We start from the raw sequence: 20,948 nt of genomic DNA, 5'->3' as shown, positions 1-20,948 counted from the left end.
TATGTATCATAACAGAGCCTTCCTTCCCTTCCCTATGTCAGTTGTGTGTTTTGATTTTTGATAACGAAAACCCGCGGGGTTCCACAATATCCCCCTTGGCTATCCTACGCCCTGGTGCGCGGTGCGCGGTGCGCACTACCTCCTCCTCCTATCTACGTGCCGCGTCGTCCTTCCTCCCAATTCTTACGTGTGTCTCCACGCTCGTTAGCCCTCAACCCTGCTTTCTTCCTTCTCATGTATTTTAGTTTCGAATCTCGATATTTCATTCTACGTCCCAATACTTTCTCCCTACAAACACTCAATAAATCAATCCATATTTTAAAATAATTTTTTTTATATTTTAAAATAATTTTTTTCATATTTTAAAATAAATTAATTTATATTTTAAAATAAATTTAAATAATTTCAATATTTTAAAAAAATTTAAAAACTTTTAAAGACATAAAATCATATTTACATCAAAAAGATCTCACACATATGTTAAAAAAACTTATGTCTTCTAAAAAAATAAATTATCTATAAAATCTAATATTTACGCGTAATCTACCGAACGTAAACATAAAAACTTTACAGAATTTATACAATAAAAACAAACATCACCCTCATTGTCTTCTTCCTCCCCTTCTCTCTCTCTTTGTTTTTACTTCCAAAACCGTTTGTTCCCGCGGTTTTGCCTCGATTTGCGCCATTGTTTCAATACTAAAAGCTAAACCAACTTTACGTTGTTTTAAGTTTCTTCGTTGATATTCTTCTTCTTCTTTCCCCTTTCTTCAGAGCTTGTTCTCGGGGTCCTTTGATAATTTGCAGGAGTTGTACGGAATGAGCAACTAGTTCGGGTGGGTAGAGTTGATCATTCGTGCGAGAGGGAAGGAAGGGAAGAAGAGAGAGAGATAAAGTGATATTGTGAGCGTAGTGTGAAAGTATGCCTCATCGAACAACTTACTTCTTCCCTAGGCAATTTCCCGATCGTGGCTTCGATGCGTCTACCAAGCAACTATTGGATCAGGAGAAAAAGCTCGCCGCCAAGGAAACATTTCCCACAGCTACAGAATCTGCGTTTGGAACCGCTACTTCAACAGCAGCAACAACAACCACAAGCAACTTCAACGCTGAAAATGACCGCAACAACTCAATCTCAGGGACAGCTTCAAAAGATTTTAGGACGCCAGCTGCTAAGACCGACAACGACAACTACAGCTACTCTCTGCTATCAGATCTTTTCACGGACGAAAAGCTTCACGTCAAAAAGCAACAGCTCGCCGCTTTCCGCGATTGGTTCGTCGACAAAAAAACTACTACCAACAAATCACGTCACGTGAAACCGTCCCCTCGACGTCTCTCTTCGAGTACTGATCATGATGAAGATCAACAGTTGTTATTAGCTCCGGAACCAACTCCGCCGCCACAGCCTTCACTTCATCCTCCGGCACCTACTCCGGAAACCACCACCGTCATTGATGACCGTAGTGTTGACCGGAACTTTGACCGGCAGGTGTCACTTACGAGGTTCTCTAGTGGTAGTAGCTATGCGGGGAGTTTGTTTTCTGGGACGACATTGGATGGCACCTTGTCGAGTGACGTTAAAGATACCTGGACTAAGGAGACATCATCGGCCCCCGTGCCGGCGATGGAGGAAGTCGAGGAACAAGAGGTGGAGAAGAGTAAAGATGACTTAGCACTCAAGTCAAAGGAAAGTTATTATTTACAGGTTATGCTGGCTAGAAGGCTTACCTCTCAAGCAAGTCTATTCAGTGAATCTTTGCTATTGCAGGAGTATCATGGACCTGTTGTTGTCGATGCAGAAACTGTTTCTTATCGTCTATGGGTATTTTCTCTATTTCTCGATTGGCATTTATTTATGTACATGTTAGTAACTTGCAAGTTAGGAACTCTGATGGATTTATATTGAATTTGCAGGTTAGTGGCTGTTTATCATACAATGATAAGATATCAGATGGTTTTTATAATATTCTGGGGATGAATCCATATCTATGGGTGATGTGTAACGAATTCGAAGAAGGAAGACGCTTACCACCTTTGATGTCTCTGAAAGAAATTGAACCCAGCGAGACGTCTATGGAGGTTGTTCTTGTCGACAAACGCGAGGATTCGCTCCTAAAAGAGCTTGAAGATCAAGCCCAAGAGTTATATTGTGCTTCAGAAAGTACCTTGGTGTTGGTCGAGAAACTTGGAAAGCTTGTTGCTATATACATGGGGTGGGCTTTATTTTCTCTCTTTTAAATCTATTTTCACCGATTTCCTTTTCATCGTTTCTTATCAGATTATTCACTGTGTTCGAACTGTTTTTTATATTTTAGAGGAACTTTTCCAGGGGAGCAAGGAGATCTTCACAAATGCTGGAAATTGGTCAGTAGGAGATTGAGAGATTTTCATAAGTGTGTTGTGCACCCCATTGGCAGCCTATCAATGGGACTTTGCAGGCATCGTGCAATCCTCTTTAAGGTGCCGAAAGATTAGCCTTTATTACTCTATTTTCTCACCAAATTCAATCTACTCCTATGATCCATCCATCCACTTGCACGCAGAAAAATGAAAATCGGTAGTGGTGGCTCAAGAATTTGCTCCTTTTTTATGGGCATAAACAAGAACAATAATATAAAAAGCCGTTTCCTTGGCACTTCATTGATATAATCCGATTTGCTGACAGTGTATCTCTATGCACTATTAGTGTATCTAATAGATATCCACTAATATAACCCATTAACTTGAATGTTAAAATATATGCGCCACAACAAAGATATGTTTTTTTCTTGTAGTCCATCTCTTCTTTCTCCAGAAATATACTCCTATGGAATGGAAGGCATTTTGTTTATATGTATTTTGTTAGTTTGGACAGACATTTTATTTTTCATTTTGATCCAAAGTAATTAGGGTTTCAGAAGTTACTAATATATTGGAAATGCGCCTCTTATATAAGGTTTTGCTAACAAGGACTGCGAGTTCCTTAAGCACCAGATTTTTTTAAAAGCCATATATAAATGTGTTAACAGAGGTATTTGTAACTCCATTAAGTGAGCACTCTCTGTATCACGGATCATTCAATGAGGTATTGTAGCTTGCTATGGTGAATTGACAAGGCTTTTTTGAAGTATTTGATTCTTATGGGGTCTCCGTTTTGGTCTTCACATTGTCCCCCTTCTCAAATCTGTTGTTATGTAATGAACTTCTGAAGCTTTTCAATATTTTATCTTTTTCACAATTCAAAAGATTTCAAAGTTGTTGTTTTATAACCTTCTTGCCAAACATGGCTTATCTTATTCTTGATTAAATAGATTGTCTTCACTTTATGCTGCTAGACCAGGATATCAAATGAAAAATGAGTGTTTTGAGTTTATAATGTTGATGTGTGAAATGTATCTGGATTCTTAAGGCCTGATCACCTTCTAAATGTAGATTAACGTATGATGACCTAGAAGAAAGTGTCTCTTTTGGGATTCTTCACGAACATACGTATTGGTCAAATCTGCAGAAATTAGCGGACTACATCGGTTTGCCCTGTAGGATTGCTCGAGGGTGCAAATATTGTGCAGCCGATCATCGTTCTTCTTGCCTTGTCAAAATCGAAGATGACCAACAATCACCGAGGTAAGTTCTGCAACTTCTAGTTTGCATATTTACAATTAAATTGTTTGAATGTAATAAAATAAATGGGAACAACTTTATGCCATTTTTAAAAATACTTGAATTGAGAAAGTGATTCTTTGATCTCCAAAAAATTTTCTAGTTCTGTTTCGATGCATTGTTGCTTAGGGAGAAATACATTGTTTTGCAGGGAATATGTAGTTGATCTAGTTGGGGAGCCAGGGAATATCCATGGTCCAGATTCATCTATCAATGAAGGATTTCTTTCTTCAATGCCTTCACCATTTCAAATTTCTCATCTAAAAGAATTCCAACAGCCTCACATGGATAATGCCTCGCATTGTCAGATTAATGATCCAATGAATTCACGTTCCCTTTGTGAGAATCCTCTACTTCCAGGTACGTGATATTTTGTACACGCATTCTGGGAAAAAATGGACCAAAATTGTTAAACCAAATTAAAACAGTGGAGACTAATCTCCTGCAGGTGGCAATGAGAAATCTCAAGAATTGAATGGCAGCAGCTTGCTTGAAAGTCAAAAGGCACCTATATATGCACCAATTGCTCAAGGTTGTTTTGGAAAGGAATCTTTGCTGACTTCTGAAACTGCAGCTGTTACAACAATGCCCGAAATTTCTGAACTCAGCAGAGACAAAGTTGACTTAGATCAAACTCTTAGAAAAGAGATTGTTATATCTGGTAGCTCAGTGGTGAAAAGTGTAAATCAGTTGAAAGTTAACTTGCCTAGTCAAGCTGATCTGGAGGAGATCGGGGTTGAACTTGATAACTGGGGTAGATTCTCTGCTGTCACCATCCCGAAGTATATAAATCTTGAACCTTCTCTTGCAATGGATTGGCTTGAGATATCATGGGATGAATTGCATATTAAGGAGCGTGTTGGTGCTGGTAATTCTCTTAGTTCTTCGTATCGGATATTACTCGTACATCTATACTTTTCTTTATGTACTTGGAAAATTGAATCGTATCTCAATAGATAATTGATGAAGCAAGTACCAACTTTTTTGAGTAAACTCTCCTTTTGCAGGTTCATTTGGAACAGTCCACCGTGCTGAGTGGCATGGATCGGTTAGTATTTTTTTTGTTCTTGCAACTGAAAATCATTGGTTTTCTGATTTCTTGGAATATGAATGTTTCTCATATCAATCTTTTCCTTTACTTAAAGAATCGGATATAGAATGTAGTACTCTTGTTCATGTTTTGCTATCTTTTGCCAACTAAGCTTGGTGAATATGTAACACCCCCAACCCGTATCCGACCCGGATACGAGTCCGAAGTGTCACATTGACTTTTCAAACATTTATTCGTATAAAATAGTGAGTAATTTAAAAACTTGGATAACAGTTAACTCATTCAAAACGTTTACAAAATATATCAGAGTTCATACAATTTATATCTTTAGACTACATGCCAACTACACTCTATAACCAGTACATATATTTTTTGATCTGACATTTGTTAAGGAGAACTAACCTGTCTTGCTCCGCATTACTCTTTACTCTTCTCGAAACCTACGTGTGAAACAATCACACGCTAAGTCGAAGACTTAGTGAGGCATAAAAACTTATAATGCACTTTATAACATATATCAATACATGCATGTTCTGTTCTATCATGTTATACCAAATTACATGCTTTCTTCGTATCATATAAAATCATATCAGATTAATTACAGTAAATACATACATACACATAACTCATCATTAACAGTTTATCATGTAATCACATACTTTTATGCTTAACATTTTCAATCAAACACTATACACACACAACATTATATCATTTCTATAACATTTATCATACCACTTCATATCTCTGGATTGGCCCATGTACATATGTGAGAACTATAGATATGTGAGTTTATGGAGGTTGTGCACTAATGCTGTCACCACAGCTCATATAAATGCACCGAAGTGCCACATAGAAATGCACCGTAGTGCCGCGTAGAATTGCACCGTAGTGCCATATAATAATGTCCCTAAGGACCACATATCATTCCTTAAGAATCATATACATATACTAGGGATCAAGTATGCGTCTCACCAGACTTCACACATGTTCCAAAGAATACATATATGTCCCAAAGGACCATAATGTCCCGAAGGACCACATATCATTCCTTAAGAATCATATACATATGCTAGGGATCAAGTATGTGTCTCACCAGACTTCACACATGTTCCAAAGAATACATATATGTCCCGAAGGACCACATATCATTCCTTAAGAATCATATACATATGCTAGGGATCAAGTATGTGTCTCACCAGACTTCACACATGTTCCAAAGAATACATATATGTCCCGAAGGACCACATAGACCCTCGACTCTTGGCATGCCAACTATACCCCTAGCTCTCATGACACATAACATGGGCATTGTCATTTAACAGTTCACATTACTTGTCATTTCTCTTCTGTCACATACCATATGTATGTGTAATCATGTATTCCATATCATATCACATGTTCATATAAGCTCATAGCTTCTTTCACATATACATGTAATCACTTAGTCTATTTTCATGTAATTCTTTTCACTTCTCATATGATTTTATATTCATATCTCACATATTTCATATAGTCACTTGGCTTATTTCATTTCACATTGGGCATGTCTCATAGCATATATCACACATGCATATAATCATGTAACATATATAATAACCTATATCCATTTCATGTATCCATGCACATACCAAAATCATAAATCAAATAACATTGTATTATTACATACTTTGTTCCATAGCCATATATTTACATATCTTATACTTACCTAGTTTACTCTATTTCACACATAGTCATATAATCACGTAATATACTTACGCATAGATCATTTTCATACCTAAATCATATAACACCCAATTCTTCCTCATAAAGTTATATATTATATTCATATAATATCATATTATCTTATAAGTAAATACTTATCTTATGGTTTGGTATCATCATTTATACTCAATTCCCTTCACTAATATATTATTCTCATATTACTCTCTAGTCTAATCTTATTTAACTCATCACCTTTCTCATGTAGTCATATAAATCTATTATAAATTCTTATAATTGATCACTTATACTATTAACATGTATGGCCACTTATCATATAACCTATTTCATATTCCCATGCAATCATATAGACCATTCATATTAATTCCTATACTTATCACAATACATGTATTCACACAATCATTTAACACATATTGTGATATATATCACATATACCCAAATCAAACATATGCCTATGATCATAAATTAATGCATTATAATATAGGAAATAGACTCGTCGCAAGTCTTATTTCCATTAAACATCATAAACTAACTTGTATGCACTCACCTGGCCTCACTAGTCCATTCCAATCTCTTATCTTCCCTTTTATCGATCTTACTTGTCAATGATTCCGGAACTCGTTTAGGCTCTGAATCTACATAATAATTCATTGATACTTATCAGTATACTAATTAGTATATTCTAAACTATCATTTCTTAGGCTAAAAGAAAAGCCATTTTCATCTTTTAATGGAGGCATGCATCGATGCACTCCTGATGCATCGATGCACTGAGGGCATTCGATGTTCATTTTATTAGAAATGCATCGATGCACTCCTTATGCATCGATGCACTGACGACATTCGATGTTTGTATTTAAATTAATGCATCGATGCACTTCATATGCATCGATGCACCTTCAACAAATTTCTGGGATTTATAATTGATGCATTGGTGCATAATGAATGTGCATCGATGCACATTGCCCAGAAATGTCATTTAAGCACGAAAATCTCTTCTTACTCTGCTTGACACTTTATATTTCCCCTCTTTTAATATCCCTAACTTGCATACTCTTACTTAAACTAATTATTATCCATTAAATACTTCTAAAACTTAGAAATCTAATTCTACATGTAGAATTTAAGAATCTAACCCAAATTCCAACATGTTCTAATTTGAATTCTAACACCTCATACTTCTTAGTTAGCTTTATGACAAGTCAAATCCCACTTTCAATTCTTATTATGAACTCTACTTCAAGATTTCACTTTTCTACTTCCTTTCTTTAATTCTTCATATACTCCTCATCTTATGGTTTTAAGATAATCTAAGCTTTCCTTAAGCTTAGTTATTATCTAAGGATCAATAAGCAACCTTAAATTCATCAAGAATTTGATTCACAAGAAAACTCACCTTTAGCTTGGCTTCACGGGGGAGAAAAAGAAGAAGATGAGAGAGATGTCTAGAACTCTAATTTTTCTCCCCAATGCCATCCACGTGGGTTATAAGATAACCCCAAATAATATTAAATTCATTTACTTGATAAAAGACTAGTTTGCCCTCTTAACTTTTCCTTATATGCTAAATTATCATTCTCCAAATATTTTAATCCAGTTCATGAACTTTCAATTTATCTAATTTGGTCACTGAAATTAAAATCTCACAATTTGATCACTAACCCGGTATGAGGGATGTTACAAATCTCCCCCTCTTAAGAAAATTCGTCCTCGAATTTTCACTGCACATCTTAATAAGAACATATCTTCTAATGTTTTTATGTTGCTTCCCTGACTTATTCTTTCTTGTCATCATCAGAAACTTACTTTTCAATCCTTTAGTTTTCCAACTATCTTTTTCGTTTATACATTCATCTTCTGTTGCTTATCATATAAACAATAACCAGTAATACCAATCCATTGTTGTCTTTTCTCTCATTCGATTATGCATTTTTCCTTTGACCTTTCTAAAATTCCATATAATGTCACTCATCACGTTGACAGTAACATCCATCTCATCACTCTATATCATAAATACATCTATTTCTTCATAACTCTCTAATTACCTTATAACCATACCAACTTGTATTTCGTCATCATTTGACCAAAACACAACTTTAAATCTTCTTCAATTGTGATTAAACATATACTTTAAGGAGTCAAACAATATTTTCACATCACCTTGCACACTTTTCGTGTTTCTATATCGAACTTATCATTTACACTTCCATACAAATCCTCACTTCATTCACTATATCACGTTTATGTAATCAAAATATACAACTATATCTAATACAATTTCATCACAAAATCTTGTTAGTCAACGCTAACTCTTTCATTCTAAAGTATAAATCCTTATCATCTCCACACTCTTTCTTATACACAATACTATCCCTTTGTTTCAAATTCATAACTCTGATTCCATTCATATAATGTTACTTATCCTGTAGACAGTAACATTAATTCTTATCACTAAAAATCAAAAAAATCAATCAATTCATTTCTTTCCTCATTTTCTAATTAATTCACCACAATCCAAACTTTTACTCATTCTTTCATCCTTGTCGGTATTACGATACACATAATCTCTTCATATAACCTTACATACTTTTCTTACTTCTAATCTAACTTATAATTTCCACTTCCTTATAACCCTTTATCATATTTACTCATTTAAACACCATCTTTTCATTTCTTTATCCATTTATCCTTTTATTATCAAAATCTTCTTATATACAAATCATATCTTTCCTTTCATGTTCACATACTCTTGTCTTATCACTTATTTTTATCTCTGTGTAACCATCTTCATTGCATCCTCATAACTTTGATATCCCTATTTCTTCTACCGATCTTTATTCTTTATCATCTCTTGTATTTGTATTTTCTTCTTTAAAGCCACTTTTAAAACATACCAATGCTTATCTCTTTGCCTACATCATATCGGTATGATCAAGATACATAACCACATCCAGATTCATATCATATTTGATTAACTCCACTTTATCTTTCCTCCAATCTTATAACTCTAGCACCTTTACTCTGACAGCTAGATAATAACTTTTGTTCAATCTAGGGCACAAGCCCTATTATACCAATCATATACATCATTTCCAATCTAAATTATCTCAAAATTCGCTTACTCAACTTATCAATTTCACTTCTATTCTCATACATCCTGAAATTTCTTTTGCTCAAACTCAACATTCTGACTTCCTGTGTCCTATAATCTGATCATCGATATACACATTCTCAAACTCTTCTTATCAATCCTCAGCTTTACTTAAATATACAAATTCTTACTTCCTTTTCCTTTACTATACCACATTACTATGATCCAAATATGCAACTGTATCCAGATCCATTGCAGATTTGGTTATCACATCCTGACAATATCTTATAATCTTATAATTCCAGTACATTTTTATCACATACTCTAGTTAGCCAATGCTAACTCTTTCCATCTTAACTGCAAACCCTTATCATAAACATACTCTTGTTTATGCGTAATACTATCACTTCGTTTCAAACTCATAAGCTTTGACTTTATACATCTTATACATTTGTCACTGATGCACTTATCCTTGAGTTCTTCTATACGTACTCACCACGTCATTAAATCTTTTTAACATTCTTATAGTGACACCTGTTCACCATATTCTATCTTATCCACATAATAACAAAACTACTCTATATCGTGTTTCCGATTCAAAACAATGAAAACTTTCTATCATTATTCAGATATGATTTCAGCTTTCTGAAATAAACTTTTGATCTTACTAGGCATTTCCTGAGGTGTCCGCTCTTCATCCTGCCTGGCCAGGGCAGGTGAATAGCTATCACAATCAGGAATATCACCTTTCACTTACTTCGAAATTATCACGATCGGATTTCGACTGTATTAAACTATTCTTATTCTATTAGCAAGACAACATATTCCTTACACTATCAGATCATAAATTTTTCAATCTATGTTGGCATGTACACCTTTTATGACACTTTAGACTTCAGTTTATACCGAGAATCGGCTAAACCTTAGCTCTGATACCATTAAATGTAACACCCCCAACCCGTATCCGACCCGGATACGAGTCCGAAGTGTCACATTGACTTTTCAAACATTTATTCGTATAAAATAGTGAGTAATTTAAAAACTTGGATAACAGTTAACTCATTCAAAACGTTTACAAAATATATCAGAGTTCATACAATTTATATCTTTAGACTACATGCCAACTACACTCTATAACCAGTACTATATTTTCTGATCTGACATTTGGTAAGGAGAACTGACCTGTCTTGCTCCGCATTACTCTTTACTCTTCTCGAAACCTATGTGTGAAACAATCACACGCTAAGTCGAAGACTTAGTGAGGCATAAAAACTTATAATGCACTTTATAACATATATCAATACATGCATGTTCTGTTCTATCATGTTATACCAAATTACATGCTTTCTTCGTATCATATAAAATCATATCAGATTATTACAGTAAATACATACATACACATAACTCATCATTAACAGTTTATCATGTAATCACATACTTTTATGCTTAACCTTTTCAATCAAACACTATACACACACAACATCATATCATTTCTATAACCTTTATCATACCACTAACATATATTTGTTCATATCTCTGGATTAGCCCATGTACATATGTGAGAACTATAGATATGTGAGTTTATGGAGGTTGTGCACTAATGCTGTCACCACAGCTCATATAAATGCACCAAAGTGCCACATAGAATTGCACCGTAGTGCCGCGTAGAATTACACCGTAGTGCCATATAATAATGTCCCTAAGGACCACATATCATTCCTTAAGAATCATATACATATACTAGGGATCAAGTATGCGTCTCACCAGACTTCACACATGTTCCAAAGAATACATATATGTCCCAAAGGACCACAATGTCCCGAAGGACCACATATCATTCCTTAAGAATCATATACATATACTAGGGATCAAGTATGTGTCTCACCAAACTTCACACATGTTCCAAAGAATACATATATGTCCCGAAGGATCACAATGTCCCGAAGGACCACATATCATTCCTTAAGAATCATATACATATGCTAGGGATCAAGTATGTGTCTCACCAGACTTCACACATGTTCCAAAGAATACATATATGTCCCGAAGGACCACATAAACCCTCGACTCTTGGCATGCCAACTATACCCCTAGCTCTCATGACACATAACATGGGCATTGTCATTTAACAGTTCACATTACTTGTCATTTCTCTTCTGTCACATACCATATGTATGTGTAATCATGTATTCCATATCATATCACATGTTCATATAAGCTCATAGCTTCTTTCACATATACATGTAATCACTTAGTCTATTTTCATGTAATTCTTTTCACTTCTCATATGATTTTATATTTATATCTCACATATTTCATATAGTCACTTGGCTTATTTCATTTCACATTGGGCATGTCTCATAGCATATATCACACATGCATATAATCATGTAACATATATAATAACCTATATCCATTTCATGTATCCATGCACATACAAAAATCATAAATCAAATAACATTGTATTATTACATACTTTGTTCCATAGCCATATATTTACATATCTTATACTTACCTAGTTTACTCTATTTCACACATAGTCACATAATCACGTAATATACTTACGCATAGATCATTTTCATACCTAAATCATATAACACCCAATTCTTCCTCATAAAGTTATATATTATATTCATATAATATCATATTATCCTATAAGTAAATACTTATCTTATGGTTTGGTATCATCATTTATACTCAATTCTCTTTACTAATATATTATTCTCATATTACTCTCTAGTCTAATCTTATTTAACTCTTCACCTTTCTCATGTAGTCATATAAATCTATTATATAAATTCTTATAATTGATCACTTATACTATTAACATGTATGGCCACTTATCATATAACCTATTTCATATTCCCATACAATCATATAGACCATTCATATTAATTCCTATACTTATCACAATACATGTATTCACACAATCATTTAACACATATTGTAATATATATCACATATACCCAAATCAAACATATGCCTATGATCATAAATTAATGCATTATAATATAGGAAATAGACTCGTCGCAAGTCTTATTTCCATTAAACATCATAAACTAACTTGTATGCACTCACCTGGCCTCACTAGTCCATTCCAATCTCTTATCTTCCCTTTTATCGATCTTACTTGTCAATGATTCTGGAACTCGTTTAGGCTCTGAATCTACATAATAATTCATTGATACTTATCAGTATACTAATTAGTATATTCTAAACTATCATTTCTTAGGCTAAAAGAAAAGCCATTTTCATCTTTTAATGGAGGCATGCATCGATGCACTCCTGATGCATCGATGCACTGAGGGCATTCGATGTTCATTTTATTAGAAATGCATCGATGCACTCTTTATGCATCGATGCACTGACGACATTCGATGTTTGTATTTAAATTAATGCATCGATGCACTTCATATGCATCGATGCACCTTCAACAAATTTCTAGGATTTATCATTGATGCATCGGTGCATAATGAATGTGCATCGATGCACATTGCCCAGAAATGTCATTTAAGCACGAAAATCTCTTCTTACTCTACTTGACACTTTATATTTCCCCTCTTTTAATATCCCTAACTACATACTCTTACTTAAACTAATTATTATCCATTAAATACTTCTAAAACTTAGAAATCTAATTCTCCATGTAGAATTTAAGAATCTAACCCAAATTCCAACATGTTCTAATTTGAATTCTAACACCTCATACTTCTTAGTTAGCTTTATGACAAGTCAAATCCCACTTTCAATTCTTATTATGAACTCTACTTCAAGATTTCACTTTTCTACTTCCTTTCTTTAATTCTTCATATACTCCTCATCTTATGGTTTTAAGATAATCTAAGCTTTCCTTAAGCTTAGTTATTATCTAAGGATCAATAAGCAACCTTAAATTCATCAAGAATTTGATTCACAAGAAAACTCACCTTTAGCTTGGCTTCACGGGGGAGAAGAAGAAGAAGATGAGAGAAATGTCTAGAACTCTAATTTTTCTCTCAAATGCCATACACGTGGGTTATAAGATAACCCCAAATAATATTAAATTCATTTACTTGATAAAAGACTAGTTTGCCCTCTTAACTTTTCCTTATATGCTAAATTATCCTTCTCCAAATATTTTAATCCAGTTCATGAACTTTCAATTTATCTAATTTGGTCACTGAAATTAAAATCTCACAATTTGATCACTAACCCGGTATGAGGGATGTTACAGAATATCTCTTTTATTCCTTCTAACTGAGGAAGGTCTAAGCACTGTCAATCACTTTCTAGAACCGCAAATTAAAACCTTGCCTAAGGAATTTAGTTCACATCACAAGTTTAATTGAAGGAGGGTGAGAAATATGCCTTTATTTGATACTGGAATTGGATAATAAATGAACTTATGGGGATTGTACAAAAGGTGCCATGTAGGACTAGTTGATATATTACATGTACTGTTGCATATGTGTAATGGTGTACAAGTCTATTTTTCAAGGGAGAGCAATTGTTTTCCTTTAGTTTGTTTCATTGTTTGGCTACATTATCAGTTTATCTTTGGGATATTTTTCTTTTGTCATAATGTTTTATTTGGCTTAAACAAATAAACTATTGTTTTCCAAATGCAGGATGTTGCAGTCAAAGTCTTGACTGTCCAAGATTTCCATGATGATCAGTTGAAGGAGTTCCTAAGAGAGGTTTGTACTGGACAAAACCTAAATAAGATATTGTTATTATCCGTATGTTTATCATTGCATATTTCTTTTAACTGGTTCCACTTTCCTTCCGCATCAACATTCTATAACTGGCTTCTATATGCATTCAATGTCCTTCTCAGGGACATCCATTTATGTGCCTTAATGCATTAGTTTATGCTTGAAACTGTATTTATTTTCACACGGAGCTGGTGGCATGTTGTTTATTTTTAACACATGGCTAAGTTTCACGTAAATTACTCCTATTTTTTAATGTTCTTGAGCAAATGTAGTATGCAAATACACAGCTTAAGTTATCGACGCATTTTGTTTAGGTCGCTATAATGAAACGCGTTCGACATCCAAATGTGGTCCTCTTCATGGGAGCTGTTACAAAGCGGCCTCATCTGTCAATAGTGACGGAGTATCTGCCAAGGTAAAATCATCTTATTTCATATTATGATAATGAACCGATTTGTTTGTGCAACTAATATGCCTTAATAAGTCGCGATTTTTGTCAAACAGGGGTAGCTTACACCGCCTCATTCATAGGCCAGCTGCTAGGGAAACAATGGATCAGAGGCGGCGATTGCGCATGGCACTGGATGTGGTTTGTAACATTCTTTACTCACAAATGTTGTCTATGAATGAAAGTTGATGTTAGCACAGTATTAATGTCTTCTATTGGAAACAGGCCAAGGGGATCAACTATCTTCATTGTCTTCGTCCTCCCATCGTTCACTGGGACCTTAAATCCCCGAATCTGTTGGTCGATAAAAATTGGACAGTAAAGGTATGACAACAAAGTTTCTCATTTTTCCAACTTATGCATTATTTTTTCATTTCATGATTAACTTCATCTTCTTATGTCATTTCTAGGTCTGTGATTTTGGATTGTCCAGGTTCAAAGCGGGCACTTTTATATCATCAAAATCTGTAGCGGGAACAGTAAGTAGTCCATAACCTCCTCTTGTACTGGAGATAAATTAGCACTTTCACACATCAATAGACCCCAATGAGCTTTCTGTTAAAAGTTAATTATTCAAAGTAACTTGAAATATTGTATAGCATGACTAGTCAGTCTCCATCTGTTTCCCAATGCAATATCGAATATATAGTTCTGCAATGTATGTGTGTGCGTGTGTTTTCTTCAAATCCTGACATAATATTCTGTTTTGGAAGTCAACAATCATATTCATTAATGTAAGACGATTTCTCGGAAAAATTATGAATAATGCATAGATATCATAAAGGTTCAGACTTGTTTATGCATTCTATTTAATCCGTCGGTCTATTGTGGTTTGAGAATTTTTCATCCTACTGCATCAATCAGCATGTAATAATCTAGTTCTTTTCTTTCAGCCTGAGTGGATGGCTCCGGAATTCCTTCGTGGAGAGCCTTCAAATGAAAAATCTGATGTTTACAGTTTTGGAGTAATCCTATGGGAGCTTGTGACCATGCAACAACCTTGGAGTGGACTCAGTCCTGCCCAGGTGAATGAATATATTTGTTTTTTCCTCAGTTCCATTCTTTTCTTCTTGTGTGTTTCTAATCAAATGTAATAATCACAATTGTTAATGAGATCGTTACTCGAGTTGTTTCGAATAAAAGGTAACATTGCTAATTTGTGGTACCTAAAAAACTTTAGGTGGTTGGTGCTGTTGCTTTCCAAAACAGAAGGCTCGCCGTTCCTCCGAATACCTCTCCAAAGTTGGCTTCCCTCATGGAATCCTGTTGGGCTGAGTGAGTATACTTAAGTCCTATGGTTTATCCACTGCACTTGGCATTCATATTATAATCTTCCTTAAAAGATGGACATGTAGTGGATCATGCAACCAGCTTGGTTTGGACATTTTTTTCGCAATCAAAATCGAACTTCCGTAGTTAATGATGATGGTGTTGCTTTTGATTGATTGCAGCGATCCGTCTCAACGGCCAGCTTTCGCCAGCCTCGTAGAAGCACTAAAGAAGTTACTCAGGTCTCCATTACAGTGACAATCCATTCCCACGGTGAAAATTGTATGGAATAAGCCGGTCCAGGGAATCTATTTTAACTGCAGCAAACAACTATTGCACTTGCCTTTATAATGTTTATTCCACTAACAGAACCGCAACTGTAGATTTAGATGTGTTATCTAACCAACCCATTTGGAAGGCGGTTAAAATCCCATTCTAAAAATAGAATAAATTATTACAGCAAACTATTTATACCGACTTTGCTGTATTAAATATGTATTTGTCGTTTTAACCGTGGGGACTGCCTTTTAACAAAGTGTAAATCCGAAGGGGTTTAAGAATTCGGAAATTTACCTTTGGTTATATAGTGTTTATTATGTATTCTATTTGTATACGATGGGTTGTGTAATCGTTAACTCGGTTATCAAACCCATTGAAAGCACTGTTTGAGATATTTGTCATACAATATTTGCTTTCACTATGGTTTAATAATGATTTGATCATTACTTGTTCATTTTTATTCTATAAAATTAGATATTAAATATGTTTCTATCAATTTTATTTCTAAAAATAAAATTTTCACGATATATAATTTTTTTTGATTAATAACTATTAATAATTATTGTGATTTTATTTATACTAAGATTTACAAAATTATTTTTTCTGTCTTGATATAATTAAATTATTAACAAATTAATTATTTAGTTGAAAATTGTATATCTCATCATACTAATTTTTTAGACAAAAATATCTTATGTTTGATATATTTTCATTATAAATTATTTATTTATAATATTTTATAATTTTATTATGATTTAAGTTGTTATATTTGTGATTGAAGTATGCGATTCCAAAACCCTAACCGCTCTCTCTACCTCCTTTCTTTCCTTTTTTTTCTTCTTTGTAATTTGTGCTATTTTTTTTTACGTTAATCAATTTTTTCTTCTTTGATTTTGTTTAGTCGTCGACGACATCATTTTTATAATGATTGTCGATTGTCGATTATTTTTTTCTCTTTGTTATTTAATTTTTTTATGAATAATTATGTCTTTATGGCATGTTTATTTCTGTCTTTATGACATATTTATCTTTGTCTTTTGGCAGTTTTCGATTCTTTTGTCGTTGTTTTCGTTTATATTTTTTCAGGTTAGATTTGACATCGCAACGAGTTATCAAGATAGAGCTTATTTGATATCATGTTGATCTTCCCTGCTTTGGACCCTTAGATTGATTTGGATACGCGTTTTGCGTTCGTGAATAGTTTTCTCACGTCGCTTGACTCTGTTTTGCGATTTATCGATGGTTTTTCAATAGTTTCACCCTCTTTTGTGATTTGTTTGTCGATGCGATCAAATTTGTTCGTATCTTTATTTTATTCGAGTTTTTTAGTTATGTTTTTTAACCTTTTCCTTCTATAAATGGTTATAGGTTCATTAATTCAGGATATTTTTAATAAAACTAGCGGCTTTCTATAAAAAAAAATTGTTATATTTATATATTATAATATTAAAAATATAAATATTATTTTAATGTAAATATTTTTAATTTATCATATATACATTATCATTTATCTTCATAACATGTTTTTTAATAACAATACAAGATACTTAAATTTTAAATTATATTAATCTAAAACAATCTTTACAATATTAAAAAAAAATCTTACTAAAAACAATATCAAAATAATTTGAAATTCAAGGATTTCAAGTCATTGAGATTGTAATCATTTTTTACTCATTATCGTTTTATTTTAATCGGTTATCATTAAAGATTTAACAAAATATTTTACTTAATATTTTTATTAATTTTCTTAATTAATAATATGATATTATTTTATAATGATACAAAAATATCAATATATGACTAAAATGAAAATGAAAATATAATAATAATAATAATAATAATAATAATAATAATAATAATAATTTTAAAGATAATTAAATAAAATTAAAATTAAAATAATAATTAAATGACTAAATACATAATTTATGAAAAAAATATTATTTCTTTTATTAATTTGAAGTAACTCATACATCAAGAAAAAGTTACTACTGATTTTTATTATGGGGTGCGTTTGGTCACGGAATGTAAGATTACGTTTGAGAATAAGATTATTGTAATGTAACATTACTTTGGGAATGTTGTATTATCTGTTTGATTTGCTTAGCAGAAATATAAGATAACAATGTTTGGCTGAAGAAATATAAAATTACTTGGATGCATATTTTACCAAATTATCTGTGTGATATATTTTTAACAAATAAAACTTTAATATTAAATTATAAATATTTGAATGAAAATTTATAAAAATATTTTAATTATTACACTATCTAAATTTAAAAGAAAAAAATACATTTAACATATAATTAATGTAATTAGTAAATTAAATTTATAATTTTAAATAATTTTTATAAGTATCATATTTATTTATATAAAATATAATATAATATAATATAAAAATAATATTATGATATATTATTTTTAATGTATAATAATATCTTTTAATAACTTAAAATTAATATTTTTTAAAATAATTACAGTTTTACAATAATAATATTTTCACCTCATATAATTATAAAATAATTAATATGTTAAATATTAAAAACATAAGATAATTTCAATTACTTAAATTTATTAATATTTTATTAAATTAAACTCTTTGCATGTTATTATTATTAAGTTTTAAGTTTGAATAAAACACAAAAAATAAGAATTGAAAGGATTTATACGAAAAAAATTTATTATTTTAGAATTATTTATGTTTAAAATAGTAGGAATTGTTTATTATCTAAAAATTTAAAAGTAACGACATTCCTATTATTTATTTTAAAAATATTATTATTATTATAAATTATTGCCTAATAAAGATCGTTTTCATGAATAAAATATAAAAATATAATTTAAAAAAAATATTTTCTTAATAATAATTTTTTACAAACCAAACGCGCCTAGTAGCTAGTCGTGTCTTACGTGAAACTTAAACCCCTTCTCTGTTCTTATAACAAATAAATTTACCAATTGCTAAAAAACAAAAATATTCCTGAACCAACTTGACGGCCAATCTCACAACAATCATTACTGCAACAACCATCGTCTTCCTCTGGGAAAACCCTCTCTTCCTTCTGTTGTGTTTTTTTCCCCATAAATTTTTCAAGGGATTATGTCAAAGATGTGGACGGATCTACTTTTACAAGGCGCTATGATTCTCGTTACGATCTTCATGTTCCTCGCTATGCACGATATTCCCAAGAAGATCTTCACCAAAATCCGTTACAGGAATCGAGCAGACTTCCAAGCTAAGCGCCACTTCGTCCTGGGAGCCCAGCTCTTAGCTCAAGCCAGATCCTCCAAGTCTCGTTCATCCACTGCCTCTCTAGCGCAAAAAGCCGAATCCGAGGCCGACAAGGCCATTTCTCTTGACCCGAAAGACGCCGCTTCTTACATACTCAAAGCCCTCGCTCTTGACCTTCAGGGCTTCAAGACCTCCGCTGTTGACTCCCTCGATGTTGCTCTCTCCCCTCTTGCTTCCAAGTCTTTGACCGATAAAGAGCGGGGCGACGCGCTTTTTAAACGAGCTGAGTTGATGATGACCATGAACCGGCGCGGAAGCCGTGTTGACTCAGCGATCGACGATTTGACCAAAGCTGTAGAGTTAAGCGGGGATAACGCCAAGGTGTTTTGTCTGCTGGGAGATTGTTACGAAATGAAGAATATGAAAGCGGAAGCCAGAGCGGCTTTCGAGGAGGCTCTAAAGGTCGAGCCTACCTCCGCCGTTGCTCGCGCTGCAATTGACCGATTAGGATCGTAGTTTTTGGCGTCACATTGTTTTTGACGCCGTCGTTTTAACATTTTCCTGAATTACGAATGTTATTTTGTTGTATTTTACTTTTAGATCAAATTGGAAAATAATCTCGGTCCCATCATTCCATAAATTCTCATTTTTTTTAATTTTAAATTCAAATTTTGTTTTTAAAAATATATATAAAAGCATATATATTTATTTACGGTAAAAATATTTAGTATTCATATAAAAATATGATGTAACATGTTTAATTGATTCTTTATAATTCAACTGAAATTTTTACATTTAATCCATAAAAACGACTAAAATTAAACATAAATTATAAGTGGTGTGATAAAGAATTTGTTTAAATTTTATTAAACATGGGTTTGATTCTAATAAGTATCATTTTTTTTTGGATAAGTAGAATTTTATTACCCAAACAGAAAATGTTCATCATACAACAGTCATCCCATTTGGGAGTAATAGCACCTATTTATAGACAAAAGGCTAGTCTATATCCCAATAATTACAAAGTCTAGAATTAACGTAATCTAGTCTATTTATGTCCTTGGTACTGAGTTTGATTCGAATAAGCTCTTTTATAGCCGTAAATAATTGGTCTACTGTTTTTGTCCCTCGGTTGAAAACTCTTCTGTTTCTCTCTTCCCAAATGAAGTATATGAAAGCAGTCCAGGAGATCCTCAGAATGGTGGAAAGAAGAGATTTACCCTTCCATGTTTGAGCAGCCCATTCAAGCCTTGAATCCCAAGACCTGTGAATATCTCGCATGCTAGATAGATTCATAATAGAATTCCAAAGAGAAGTAGCATAAGTACAGTCAACAAACAAATGATTTCTAGTTTCATGATCTTCATTGCACAAAATACAAATACTGTCGGACGCAATACCCATTCTAATAAGTCTATCTCGCGTAAGAAGGCGATCCAGAATTGCCATCCAAGAGATTATGCTAAGTTTAGGGATGTTAAGTGGGAACCAAATCACTTTATGCCAGGAAACCTTATCTCTAT

General features: G+C 33.0%; 2 protein-coding genes across 2 annotated transcripts; both read left to right on the top strand.

Moving 5' to 3' along the window:
* The first annotated feature begins 613 nt into the window (after nt 1-613).
* LOC120191576 (serine/threonine-protein kinase CTR1-like) lies at nt 614-16,566 on the top strand. The gene is made up of 15 exons (XM_039194516.1): nt 614-1,825; nt 1,918-2,216; nt 2,319-2,463; nt 3,491-3,606; nt 3,794-4,002; nt 4,091-4,510; nt 4,650-4,690; nt 14,111-14,179; nt 14,512-14,612; nt 14,702-14,786; nt 14,871-14,969; nt 15,056-15,124; nt 15,539-15,670; nt 15,826-15,920; nt 16,097-16,566. Exons 1-15 carry the CDS (start codon nt 923-925, stop codon nt 16,170-16,172), a joined length of 2,859 nt encoding a protein of 952 aa, XP_039050447.1. The 5' UTR covers nt 614-922; the 3' UTR covers nt 16,173-16,566.
* A 2,736-nt stretch (nt 16,567-19,302) lies between these two features.
* Nucleotides 19,303-19,941, top strand: LOC120191581. Its single transcript, XM_039194519.1, has one exon. The coding sequence runs from the start codon at nt 19,303-19,305 to the stop codon at nt 19,939-19,941; it is 639 nt and encodes a 212-aa protein (XP_039050450.1).
* Nucleotides 19,942-20,948: the final 1,007 nt, after the last annotated feature.

Source organism: Hibiscus syriacus, unplaced genomic scaffold (assembly GCF_006381635.1).
Source record: "Hibiscus syriacus cultivar Baekdansim isolate YM2019G1 unplaced genomic scaffold, ASM638163v2 tig00116970_pilon, whole genome shotgun sequence".
NCBI lineage: Eukaryota > Viridiplantae > Streptophyta > Magnoliopsida > Malvales > Malvaceae > Hibiscus > Hibiscus syriacus.
This window is presented reverse-complemented; position numbering and strand designations above follow the sequence as displayed.

What these genes read in the sequence shown, in the direction of transcription:
- LOC120191576 (XM_039194516.1), top strand. Translation starts at nt 923, where the DNA reads ATGCCTCATCGAACAACTTACTTCTTCCCTAGGCAATTTCCCGATCGT. An exon ending in CTTGTTGCTATATACATGGG is followed by an intron (nt 2,217 to 2,318) that starts GTGGGCTTTATT and finishes TTTATATTTTAG; the next exon opens with AGGAACTTTTCCAGGGGAGC. An exon ending in GTGACGGAGTATCTGCCAAG is followed by an intron (nt 14,613 to 14,701) that starts GTAAAATCATCT and finishes TTTGTCAAACAG; the next exon opens with GGGTAGCTTACACCGCCTCA.
- LOC120191581 (XM_039194519.1), top strand. Translation starts at nt 19,303, where the DNA reads ATGTGGACGGATCTACTTTTACAAGGCGCTATGATTCTCGTTACGATC.